General features: G+C 45.5%; 1 protein-coding gene across 2 annotated transcripts in view; it reads left to right on the top strand.

Annotated features, from left to right (window-relative positions):
• Positions 1-12,603, top strand: part of plod1a (procollagen-lysine, 2-oxoglutarate 5-dioxygenase 1a) — a 29,359-nt gene extending 16,756 nt beyond the window's left edge. Inside the window, exons 12-20 of one of the 2 annotated variants that reach the window (XM_068017273.1) lie at positions 1,572-1,697; positions 2,754-2,895; positions 3,064-3,177; positions 3,681-3,746; positions 4,391-4,495; positions 4,608-4,754; positions 7,621-7,746; positions 7,999-8,124; positions 10,460-12,603. In XM_068017273.1, the coding sequence (XP_067873374.1) occupies positions 1,572-1,697; positions 2,754-2,895; positions 3,064-3,177; positions 3,681-3,746; positions 4,391-4,495; positions 4,608-4,754; positions 7,621-7,746; positions 7,999-8,124; positions 10,460-10,615 (1,108 nt within the window). In that variant the 3' untranslated portion in view covers positions 10,616-12,603. The remainder of the gene's footprint in view (positions 1-1,571; positions 1,698-2,753; positions 2,896-3,063; positions 3,178-3,680; positions 3,747-4,390; positions 4,496-4,607; positions 4,755-7,620; positions 7,747-7,998; positions 8,125-10,459) is intronic. The other variant, XM_068017272.1, reaches the window with a different exon arrangement.
• The last annotated feature ends 483 nt before the right edge of the window (positions 12,604-13,086 follow it).

The raw sequence follows: 13,086 nt of genomic DNA, 5'->3' as shown, positions 1-13,086 counted from the left end.
GATACGAACTGTACTTAGCGATAGATTACCAGGACCGGATGAGATGTACTCGAGGATACTGAGGGAAATAAGGGTGGAAATTGTGCAGGCACTAGCCATAATCTTCCAAACCTCCTTAGATACAGGGGTGGTGTGAGAGGACTAGAGAATTGTAAATGTTACACCCTTGTTCAAGAAAGGGCATAAGGTTGAGGCCAGCAAGAACAAGCCAGTCGGCTTAACCTTGGTGGTGGGAAAGCTTTTAGAAATTATCATTTGGAACAAAATTAATGGTCACTTGGACAAATGTGGATCAATTAAGGAAAGCCAGCATGGATTGGTTAAGGGCAAGTTGTGTTTAACTAACTTGCCTGAGTTTTTTGATGAAGTAAAACAGAGAGAATTGATGAGGGTAATGAGGTTGATGTGGTGTACATGGACTTCCAAAAGGCATTTGATAAAGTGCCACATAACAGGCTTGTCGGCAAAGTTAGAGCCCATGGAATAAAAGGGACAGTAACAGCATTGATACGAAATTGGCTGAGTTGCAGGAAACAGAATAGTGGTGAATGGTTGTTTTTCGGACTGGAGGAAGGTATACAATGGAGTTTCCCAGGGATCAGTGTTGGGACCCCTGCTTTTCCTGATATATATTAATGACCTAGACTAGGATGTACAAGGCACAATTTCAAAATCTGTGTATGAGACAAAACTTGGAAGTATTGTGAACTGTGAGGAGGATAGGGATAAACTTCAAGAGGGCTGGTGGAATGGGCAGATAAGTAGCAGATGAAATTTAATGCAGAGAAATGTGAAGTCATTCATTTTGATAGAAAGAATGAGGAGAGGCAATATAAATTAAAGGGTACAATTCTAAAGGGAGTGCAGGTGCAGAGGGACCTGGGGTGTATATGCACAAATCATTGAAGGTGGCAGGGCAGGTTGAGAAAATGGTTTTTAAAGCATACTTGGCTTTATAAGTAGGGTTATAGAGTATAAAAGATAGACCTGTATAAAACATTGATTTGGTCTCAGCTGAAGTATTGTGTCCAGTTATGGGCACCACACTTTAGGAAGGATGTTGAGGCATTAGAGAGGATGCAGAAAAGATTCACGAGAATGGCTCCAAGGACGAGGAACATTAATTATGTGGGTCAGTTGGAGAAGCTGGGGCTGCTCTCCTTGGAGAGAGAAGATTGAGAGGAGATTTGACAGAGGTGTTCAAAAGCACGAGCGGTCTGGACAGAGAGAAACTGTTCACATTGGTAGAAGGATCGAGAACCAGAGGACACCAATTTAAGGTGATTGGCAAAAGAAGCAACGGTAACATGAGGAAAATCTTTTTTTATGCAGCGAGTGGTTGGGATCTGGAATGCACTGCCTGAGAGTGTGGTGAAGGCAGATTCAAACGTGGCTTTCAAAAGGGAATTGGATAATTATTTGGAGAAAGAAAATTTACAGGAGTACGGGGAAAAGACGGGGGAGTGCGACTAGGCGAGTTGTTCTTGCAAAGAGCCGACACAGAATGATGGGCTGAATGGCCTCCTGCGCTGTAAGCGTTCTATGACTCTATGATTCTATGGTCTTTGTAGATCAATACTGGCGCCTCTCATCAGTCGCCACAAGAAGCTGTGGTCTAACTTCTGGGGGGCACTCAGTGTCGATGGATATTATGCCCGGTCAGAGGATTATGTGGATATTGTTCAACGACGGAGGATGTGAGTACAATATTTCAGCCCTCTTGTGCTCAGAACTTTCCAGTCTCTCGTATGCCTTTTGTCAATCAACCCCTGAATAGTCCAAATTACCTCAATACACTGAAAAGCCCTGTGTCTCCTCTCCCTACTGTCTTTGGGATAGCGGCGCTATTTACTTTGTGTAATTGTATTGGGTAACATTTGTTCTCATTGAGTTGAAGGACACTGAAGAGTAGAACCTATTGCACATCATGTGACACAGACTCATAACATAGGGTAACTCTGTCTGAACGACATGCCTTTATCAAATCGACTTCACGAGTAGAACATATCCAGCATCAGTCTCCTTTGGGGCTCCTTGTGAATAAAATTGTCAGTTTGCTGCTGATTACTCCCAGACCTGTGGGCAGTTTGTGCTGTGGATCTATCGCCACTTACAGCTGGATTAGATTCACTCCAAACTCACTCCTCATTGGACAATCACAGCTGGGTTGGATCCACTCCAGACTCACTCACTCATTGGACCATTACAGCTGGTGAAGGAAGATTCTCTTGCCATGATTCCGGGCTGGATTTTAATCCCTATTTCCAGACGTGAGAATAGATCTTTGGACTTGGCCATTCCTTCATTGTCACTGGGTCAAAATCCTGAAACTCCCTTCCAAGCAGCACTGTGGGTGTACCTATACCACAAAGACCACAGCGGTTCAAGAAGGCGGCTCATCACCACCACCTCAGGGAAATTAGGGATGGACAATAAATGCTGGTCTTGCCAGTGACATCCACATCCTATGAATAAATACTTTTTTTATAAAAAGGACTGACCCTACAGACGGTGGTTTCACTGTTACTCGGCAGTGAGGAAATGGAGCAGTTCCCCACTGGGACAATATTGATGCCATTTTCAGTATGACCATCGCTCATAGAAGCTCCAGGCAGGGCGAAGGGCACTAGACAGGAGCTAATGTTGGAACTGGACACTCGTGTACTTGTTGGTAAGAACAGTGAGCTGGGTAATGTGCCAAAGTTTTAAATTGTTGCTGTTTTCTGAAATTAATGCGCTCCATTTCTGTGCAGTGGTCTCTGGAATGTTCCATATATCTCCAGTGTGTATCTGATCCAAGGCTCTTTGCTGCAGTCAGTCCTGACTGAGAAAGATCTCTACCATGCTAGCAACCTGGACTCGGACATGGCTTTCTGTCACAATATCAGAGAACAGGTGAGAGCACAGCTCCCCCTGGGATTGAGCAGTTCACTAAAGCAGCTCCCCAGGAGGGATGGAGAGTTTTTGTGTGTGGGAAATCCTGATGGATCCTCTCTACTTGGCAGTGATTGGAAGTTTTGGTCTCCATGAGTGTCAGGATTAATCTGTGCTTTATCTCCGCAGGGAATCTTCATGTACATCACCAACAAGCATGAGTTTGGACACATTCTCTCAGTGGCGAACTGCCATACTGATCACCTCCACAACGACCTCTGGCAAATCACTGAAAACCCACAGGTACATTAGCGAGCGGGGAGTCAGTGGGAGACAAACCTTTGACCCTGAGGCAGAGCGAAGGGAACGGACGAGTTGATTTTGTGGGTGATGCACCGTGAAGTTTCGACTGAGCCTTGCAGGCCTAGGGTTCTGGGCCTGAATCCCAGGGTTCCAGTCTGGTCCAGTGTTGAGTGAAGCAGGACACTGAAGTGCGGAACAGTCCCTGGAGTGACTTATGGCCTCTGGAAGAGCAGGGACAAGGAGGAAGAAGCAGTATATTCTAGTGTATTATTTATATATTTGTGCTACAATTACTGCAATATTTGTTCACTTTCCTTTTAAAAATACCAATTGAAATCTAATCAAAAAATAATATTTTGATGCCAGCTCCCTCCCTGTTTATTTTATTGATACGTGACTGATTTGTTCAGGACAGATGTGCTGAGGGTCCAGCTACACTCTCTGAAGAAGGAGCAGAACCACGGCACGGCGTCCATTCATTCTCCTTTTATGTTGTGTTGCAGGATTGGCAGGAGAAGTACATTCATCAGAACTGGAGTTCAATCATCGAAAACAAGATCCTTTTACAGGTAAGGACCTGCTGTGTGAGTGAGGGCATAGGCTACTGCAGGACCAGCACCCTGGAGTATGGGCTCTTCCTGATCCAGCCTGCGACAGAAGCTGATCAGTGAGGTTGCTGTAATGTGGGGTGTTTTTGGGGAAAACTGTTGCAATGCAACCCGCTTTCACCCCCAGCTCTCTGCTGAATGCAGTCCTCTGATGGCAGCAATGAGATTAGCAATTGGAGCTGGCAATCCATCGCTAATCTTTGGTGCTGCAGCACACAAAAAGCCTTGTAATTTTTAAAATTGTGTGTGACAGTTGTGTGTAATACTCATGTGTGACAATAGTGTCTAACAACAATGTGTGATAGTAAAAGGTGTGCAGTGCAGGCTGTGTACTCCAGCAATGAAGTGTTGTTCTGATGAGGGTCACACACAGCAGCTGCAAGTGTTACAAGGCTGTAAAATTCCATTTTGTTCTGAATTGTTGCATATGGTCTCATGACAGATTTGGGATAATCCAGCTGCATGGACACTGATTGGCATGGCCCAGTGCGTGATCAAGCATGAGGGGTACTGATCGAAAGGCATTCGGGCCGATAGACTGGCAGCCGGCCGCACGGCACAGTTTCCAAGCCATATATTTGCTTCATGTTGGTGTTGTTTTACAGCCTTGTCCGGATGTTTATTGGTTCCCTATTTTCACTGAACGAGCCTGTGACGACATTGTTGAGGAGATGGAACATTTTGGACAATGGTCAACTGGAAACAATAAGGTGAGAGCGACCGGGTTTAAAGGTCAGGTGGCACTGCAGAATCATGTATTACTGCCGCGTATTCGTGCGCAGCTCCTAAATGTTCGAAATGTTTTCTCCATCTCTGTCCCAGGACATGCGTATTCAGGGCGGGTATGAAAATGTGCCAACAATTGACATTCACATGAATCAGATTGGATATGAGAGAGAATGGCAGAAGTTTTTAAGAGAGTACATTGCACCTTTAACAGAGAAGATCTACCCGGGCTATTACACCAAGGTCAGTCCTGCTGTCCGGTTCTGCATGATTGGGCAGTTGTTTCCCCTCACCAGCATTAATAGCCACTCAAACCCAATGAGAGCCTGAGGGTTGGTCCCCTTTAATCACAACCAGAGACTGGGAGTGTTGCTGGAACATCAGTTGCTAGGTCAAAATGGAGTCTGTGTTTGATCTGCCCTTAAAATCAGGGGGGCCCAAGAGGCCAGAACTGGAGGAGCACAGAGATCTCTGAGGGCTTCAGGAGGTTAGCGAGATAGGAAGGGGTGAGGAAACAGAGGGATCTGAAAACAAAGATGAGAATTTTAAAATCAAAGTGTTGCTTAGGTCAGTGAGCACAGAGGTGATGGGTGAATGGGATGGTGCGAGATGGGACATGGGCAGCAGACAGTGGGCACAGAGGTGATGGATGAATGGGATGGTGCGAGATGGGACATGGGCAGCAGACAGTGAGCACAGAGGTGATGGATGAATGGGATGGTGCGAGATGGGACATGGGCAGCAGACAGTGGGCAGAGAGATGATGGATGAATGGGATGTTGCAGAGTTTTAGATGAGCTAAAGTTTATTGAGGGTGGGAGATGAGAGGCCAGCCAGAAGTGTGTTAGAATAGTTGAGTATAGAGCTAACAAATGCGTGGATGAGTGTTTCAGCAGCAGATGAGCTGAAGCAAGGACGGAGATGGGCAATTTTACAGTTGTGGAAGTAAGTCTCTGTGATGGAGTGGATCTGGGGAGAGAAGCTCAGCTCAGAGTCAATAAGACGCCAAGATTGCAAACAGTCCAATTCAGCTTCAGACAGTAGCCAGGGAGAGAGGTGGTAGTGTCTAGGGAATGGAGTTTGTGATGGGAACTGAAGACAATGGCCAGAATTTTATGCCCCCTCCCCCACTCACTTCCCCGGGAGCAGGCGGTGGGAGTGGGGGTGCAAAACTTGGGTGGGATGGTGCGCCCATCACCTACCAGCCTCTGCCGATATCTTACCAGCAGCAGGGGAGTGACCACTTAAGGGCCTCTTCCCGCCCACACTGCTATTTTACCAGTGGCGGATGGGCACTTTGCCTGGTGGCCTCCCTGCATATTTGGGGTGGGTCGGGATCCATCCTGATCGGCCACCCAATGGTTGCCCCCAAACTTGGTGACTAACTCCCTGGTGAGCCACACCTTCTTCTCTGGCCTCCATCACTGGCTTGGTCTGTGGCCTGCTGCAATCCCAGCAGTGGCCACTACTGGGACTGAATTGCTGCCAGCGCTCTGATTGTCCAGCAGCTGTTGAAGGCAGGACATGCTGCCTCAGAGGGGCAGAAGCCATGACATCAGGCAATTAACTGCCTGAGCCACACAAAATAGCACTGTGGCTTCCAGAGCTGGCGGAGGCGGGCTCGGCCCCGACTTTCCAGCCAGTGGGCAGGGCATGTGCGTTAAATCCCGGCCAATGACTTTGGTCTTCCCGATGTTTAGTTGGAGCGAGTTTCTGCTCATCCAATATAGTATGTCGGACAAGCAACATGCAAAATCGGAGATGGTGGAGAAGTCGAGAAAGGTGGTGTTGAGGTAGAGCTGGGTGTCGTCAGTGTACATGTGGAAATTGTTGTGTTTTTGGATGATGTCGCTGAGGGGCAGCATATAGATGAGAACTAAGAATGGTCCAAGGACAGATAAAAGGCTTTTTGCAAAGCTGATTACCAAATGACGTGGCTTCATCGATTTGCACTGAAGGGACTACCCCTTTAGACATGGTGAATGTAACTTTGAATAAATAATAAGTTACAGGAAGTTTGTTCCTGCAAAGACCCTAGTTTAACTTCCTGTTGATTATCTCTGGGGATTTAGTAACTGAGAGAATGAGTTGGAGAATAAGGAGACCAAAATGTGTTGAATCCATTTAAAACTGTTCCTAACCTGTTCCTTACCTGTTCCTTAATGGTGTTTGTTTTTTTTAAAAAATGTGACTAATGGAGCAGCAGGGTGGAAATGTTTCATTTTCAGAGTCTCTACATCAAGAAGTATGGGCACAGACTTGGACGTTGAGGTTTGAGGCCTGAGGCTCGAGCATGAAGTAAAACTTGTCACAGCAAACCTTTCCTGGGGCAAAGTTGCCAACTCTGGTCGGACATATTCCTAGAGGTTTCATCATATGACCTACAGATTCCAATTGCCCCAACCGGTGAAACAGCCTTATGCCATGTCCAATATCTTTGTAACTAATAAACAAAAGTGTTCAGAGATGTTGGGGAAAAAACATATAATTTTCTTAATGCCCCTGTGATTTATCTCCCAGGTTTCTCACAGCAGATCAAGTGGTTACTCTTCAATCGCCAGGTGTGATTGGGAATCCACCCCTCCCACAATGCACAGAGTGACTGGGAATCCCCTCCCTGAGACAGAGTGCCCATGGTTCCTTCCCCGTGTGTGATTGAGGCTCCTGCTCCTGATCTCTGTCCTGTGATGTACATGCGTGTGTGTCAGCCAGCTGAGGTCAGGATCGGACTCTGCTCTGATGCTGCCACAGTTGAATTACTTGATGACTTTGTCTAGGCAGGGTCAAGTATGATACATGACCCCTTTGGTTGTGGTAACAGAGGCAGAAGTATCTGTGGCACTGAGCACAAGAGGTAGTGAGGAGAAAGACACTGTGAAAATAACAGAGAGAAAACTAATTCCAAACCATTCCATTTAGTAATAAACATAATTATTACATTAATAAACAAGTGATTAGAGACACAAACCAATAGGAACAGGGATTAAAATGAACATCTAAAAGACTAAAAGCCTGTTATAAAATGATAAACTGTAACAACTGATAACTGTTATCACCATTGTTACTAACGCTGGTTTTGTTTCTTCCATGTTAAACTTCTGCCTCCCAGGCGTACTCATTTCTGAACTTTGTAGTGAGATACAAACCTGAGGAGCAGCCCTCGCTTGAACCCCACCATGATGCCTCAACCTTCACTATTAACGTAGCTCTAAACAGGGCAGGAGTTGATTATGAGGTAAAACCGGTTCAGTCTCACTGGATTACAGCAGGAAGATTTGCCTGGGATGAAGCCTGAGACCTGGCTGCTGCTGTATGCAGGAAAAGTACAAGGCCTAGTTGTCATGACAATGGAGGTAGCTGAGGCCTAGATGAAGTCATGGCCTGAGGACACAGGGCTTTGTAAGATGGGATTTGGTGCTCTCTACCCAATGTTGCTCTGTAATGGATGCTGCATGGTATTGCTTCACACCCCTCTTCTTTCTTGCAGGCGCTCTTTGACCTGGCCTTTGTAGTTAGATATAAACCTGATGAACAGCCATCTTTAATGCCACATCATGATGCTTCCACTTTTACTGTAAACATTGCACTCAACAAGGTTGGAGTTGACTACCAGGTAAATTGTATGGCTGATGCTTGGGGACGGGCCTGTCTGGTTCACTCTGTGCCTGAGTACAGAGCGGGTTTCCTGGGCTCTTCCACTGGAGCATGCACAGAGAATCAATGCATGGCTCTGATATTTACACTGACATTTACTGAGTCATCCTCCGCAAAGTCCTCAGTTTGGTAAATCAATTCTTCCTCTTTGTTCTGGTCTTGCATGTTTCTGATGATATGTTTGAGCTGTGAAATGTTCCAAACTCGGTGGTTGCATGGTCGTTCTAATTATTAACAGTCAGCGCAGATTGATGTTTGATGATTCAACTAATGGTGGTCTTTAATGCTGTGGGGAAGGAAAGGCTGTGTCAGGACTCTGACCTAACTCAGCTGTGGGATGGCTTCTGATAAATCGTTCGTTTCACGGTGTTGCTGGATTTTCACACTGGGTGTTTCCATATTTATTTACGGTAAGATTTGTGAGATTCTCACACTCATGAGCAGGACTGTCTGAATCAGAGCTCCTGATACCAGTTGTGATTTTTGGTGTCAAGTTGAGTTGATCCCAGGATACCCCCTCACACTGGGCACAGAGGCTGTGTCACTGACCCCAGTGTCTGCAACTTGTTTACCTGCAACATTTCATTTAATTTGATTTTCCAGCTAGTCTGAAAACAAAATTCCTGTCCATCCAATTCTGGCCTTTTCACTCACTCCAGTGGTTTCCTCATTCACCATTCACAGTGAGAGTCCAGATGGACTGAAGACAGTCAAGCACCCCCCTCCCTGCAAGATGGGACAGTTCCTGCTGAGACAAGACCCTGAGGAATAAAATGAATGAAATATTTATTCTTGATTTTCATTCCAATATTAACTATTGCTGTTTATCTCTGGATTGTTAAGCATCCAACTTGTGCTTTTCAGACAAGATATCAGAACCCCTCATCCTGTATTTCTGACAGTCGGTCTGCCTCTGTCCCTGTCTGTCAGTCTGTCTGTGTCTGAATCTGTCTGTCTCTGTTTATCCTGCCACCTTTACTGAAGGGGTTATTGTGGACCGATAGTACCATTCCCCCTGTCTCCACCAAACTAGGAAGTGAAGATTGAGACTGAGGATCAAAATAATTGTAAAAGTAAAACCCCTAAGGTTCACTGAACAATAAGGGCCCAGTTTCTGAACCAGAAACACAGAAATTCTAAGTTAAAGGATAGCTCTATCAGTTTAACATTTGTAATCCATTGCACTCAAGATTACTGACCTGCTTTATCAGGACTTTTCTGAATGAAAATGACTTCTCAAGGAGAATGTTAATTTATGGCTTTTAAGAGTTGCCAATATCTTGGGTGTGAAGAGGGAATAATTTGAGTTTATGCAATTGGGTGTTATGTTGGGGTAGTTATAGAGTGGGATCCACATTCCAAGTCTACTTGACCCTTCCACCACTTGTCTTAACTACAGTTGGGTGGGAAATGCATGTCAGACAGTCCTGGGGCCAGATAGAGCATCTGCTTTCTCTGGCATCAGCTTTAGCATTAGAGGAAACAGTGATCCTTGGTAAAGCCTGGCTTGGGTATAAAGTTAAAACCCGACCCAGGCCTGAGTCCTTTAATTTTTTTAAATGCCTGTCCTGACCGGAACCCGACACATGTAGTCAGGTTTGGTCGGGTAGCCAGGCTTTACTGCAGAGCGCAGAGTCCGGACTGCATGTTTCCCGCCTTGACGTCCCGAATGTTCATTTGAAGATTACTTCTGCAAGGCAGCACTATCCACGTCCAGCCCAACCCGACCTGAGCCCGAATACTGGAGGAAGAGAGACCCGACCCGAACACGACACATGTCGTCAGGTCGCGTAGCCACTCTTTAATCCTCAGTGTGGATCCAATGTGGTGCTTCTGGTTTACAGCAGTGTTATTGGAGACAACTCTGTCCCTGCACACAGGCCTCGGTGTCCAGTTCCCAGCCCCAGATCCCAACTCCCTGAATCCAGTGCCATACCCCAACTGCAGCCAGTGCTCAGTTGCTCTACGTGTGTTGTGGAGAGGATGTAATATCAGAGCCATCTTTACAGTCAAGTCTCTGTTCATGTTGGATGTTAAATTTTTCATCCTTTTACTCTGTATTGTGGTGTCCAAGTACACATTTCTTCAGGCTCTCCTGATAGCCAAAAGACTTTATCTAGTTAGTACAATAGACACAATGGCCAGAAAGGGTCCAGTTTTGATTTAAGTCTGTGTGGAGTTTATTGACACCAGTGTGTCTGTCTATAATATAGGTTGGCTCATTATACATTTAGCCTTTGCTCTGACGTAGCAGACCATTGCTGTCATACTGAGGCTTGTTCTGTCTCTTGCAGGGAGGTGGCTGCAGATTCATCAGGTACAACTGTTCCATCCAGGCTCCTCGGAAGGGCTGGGCCCTCATGCACCCAGGGCGACTGACCCACTACCACGAGGGTCTTCCAACCACCAGCGGCACGCGATACATTGCTGTCTCTTTTGTTGATCCTTAATTAAAATGCTTAGCATCTGAGTGCATGCAGCGAACGCTGTTAGACTGTTTGCTACACCACAATCTGACCTTCCTCAGAATATTGCAGCAGGGATGGCCCATGTTTTTGCTCTGTATATAATGGTTCATAGAATTCTCCAAGTGCTTAGTACAAAGGGATCGTTATGTAGTTGTCAGTTGTGAAGTTAGTGCGAGAATAACCAAATCCCAACCAGAACATATGTAACTTGTAGGCTCTAGAGATAAAACATTGCCCCATCTCTTAAATAACCAGACCATACATAACCCACAGATTCTAGAGATACAAGGCTACCCCATCCCATAACAATCAGACCCTATGTAACCTGTGGATGCTGGAGGTACCTGGCTACCCAATTCCATTTCAGTTCGAGTTGGCTGGATGCAGTAGTTTTAGGTGTAAATCAAGCTCCAGCTCTGTTCAAGTCCCGGGTTTTGATCCCCAGTCCATGCTGCCAGCCCATCGCAGCCAGGGTGACCGAGGAGCTAATGCAATTGTCTTTATGCTCTGTGTAGGGGGTAATCTTACTGGATGTATGCATGCATGGACTGTGGCTTGGGACAGGTTGAGTTCAGCTGTGATGGTATAATTACCTGCTGACACACTCTCACCTGTGGAGCAGAAACCCTTGAAATGTCAGTGTCCTTCAGAGAGGAAGTGAGGAAAAGGTGGGAAAGCAAACAATAAGGTTCAATCCTTGAGCTTTGTAGGAAGGGACGGACAGGGGACCTGGCTGTGAATCATACTCACCCTGCAGTGAACTGGTTGTAGATATTTTAGAATTTGAATGAAGCTGGTAATCAGGGAATTTAGGAAAGACCTCTTCAAAGGATGTGAGAATGCAGAAACACTGCCCCTCAGAACCCCGAATGCAAAAGCTTTAAAAGAGAGAGTTACTTGGGAAATGAAGGTTAGAAAGGATGTGGAGAAATGGCAGGAGTTGGCTGAGTGGTTCCTGCTGTTTCTGAGCTTTCATACCCCTGCTTGCTATCCCTCACTAGAAGTTATTGGTTTTGACTGGTTGTAGAACAAACCTGCAAACAGTCGCTCAGCATTAACACAGTTTGAGAATACATTGAGCATTTCACATAACCTGCCCCACATTTCAGTTTGTTTTTGTCAGTGGATCTCAAGCCTTTGTGGCGTTTTTATTGTAATCAGAGACTCAAACTGTCACTGCCCCTTTTGGAGTTTTATTCCCAACATCTTCCATCATAAAAGCCAATACCTTTTCTGAGAACGGGTGTTATGTGTCAAAAATAGTTGGACTCCCCATGTCCTACAGAAATGCAAACAGTGGCTCTCTGTTGTGCTTTCAGCTCCAGTATTCATGAAATAAACGCACAGCCTGACTGAACAGTATTAGCACTACTGGAACTGCAGTAAATAGGTGTTGGGAAGAGCCAGGGGAATTGTGGCCCCTCCAGAGAACCGATATGTTTAGGGGAGTAAAGCGGATTCACTGAGGGAATGTGACAGACTAGGGTTACTCAGGATTTGTAAGAACAAGGCCAAGTCTCTGAGGGACATTAGTATTAAAGACCCTCCCTTCCCAACTCCTGTGGCCAGTTTTCAGCACTTTGTGTTTATTTAGGTTATTTTTCATTTCCTACTGTGTTCTAGTTAGCATTCACAAAGCATAGTGTCCTAGCCCAGATCCAGAGTAGGGTTGACAAACATAAGCAACATATTTTGATAAGCCATGCATCTCGCTTCCAGCTCTGTGGGGTCATGTGGCCGCAGCAGATAGCACAAACTGTTTGCTGACATTTGCACATTGGACAGTCTCTGTGTTTGTGTTTATAGAGATCCCATAAAGTCTGGTCAGAGATAGAAGGTTCTTGACAGGAAGATATACAGAGGGAAAACAGATGGAAAGGAAGAGTCGAGAGCATGTGGAGTCTCTAATCCTTTTATTCATGTAGTGTGAAAATAATTTTTTTTAGGATTAAACAGTTTCTGTGTTTTTTGCTGGTACAGTGTTATGTGCAAGTTGAATTATTGGTCACTCTCAATCGCAGTGATCGGGACTGAGGAGTAACCTGCCATACAATGAATGAGAGAGAGGAGCTGCTGCATCACACTGAGCCACTCGAGGAATTACTGTACTGGAATTACAGTGATCACTGGCTGTAACTTGGAAAGGCATTTTTGAAAGTGGACAACTTGATTTATTTCAGTGTAATTTCTGTTTATTCCATATTCAACACCAGCTGTTGGTAGGAAGATCCCAGCAATGGTTTCCCTCTGTCTTTCTGTTTCAACTTTCATGTTTGAGCTAATTTAAACCACTCTAACTGGGCAGTTATGATAATTGACATCTTTGGTCACCAGTAAACTGGGACATAGCTAAGGGAGCTTCACATTCTCGAAGGGAAAGCTAGACTCCAATCACCTCGGACCCGTCAATCACCAAGCATAAAGGGACCACGCTGCTCGACTCTTCTCCCCAA

This window comes from Heterodontus francisci, chromosome 37, assembly GCF_036365525.1.
Source record: "Heterodontus francisci isolate sHetFra1 chromosome 37, sHetFra1.hap1, whole genome shotgun sequence".
Lineage (NCBI taxonomy): Eukaryota > Metazoa > Chordata > Chondrichthyes > Heterodontiformes > Heterodontidae > Heterodontus > Heterodontus francisci.
The sequence above is the reverse complement of the archived record's forward strand: the minus strand, read 5'-3'. Positions and strand labels throughout refer to the sequence as shown.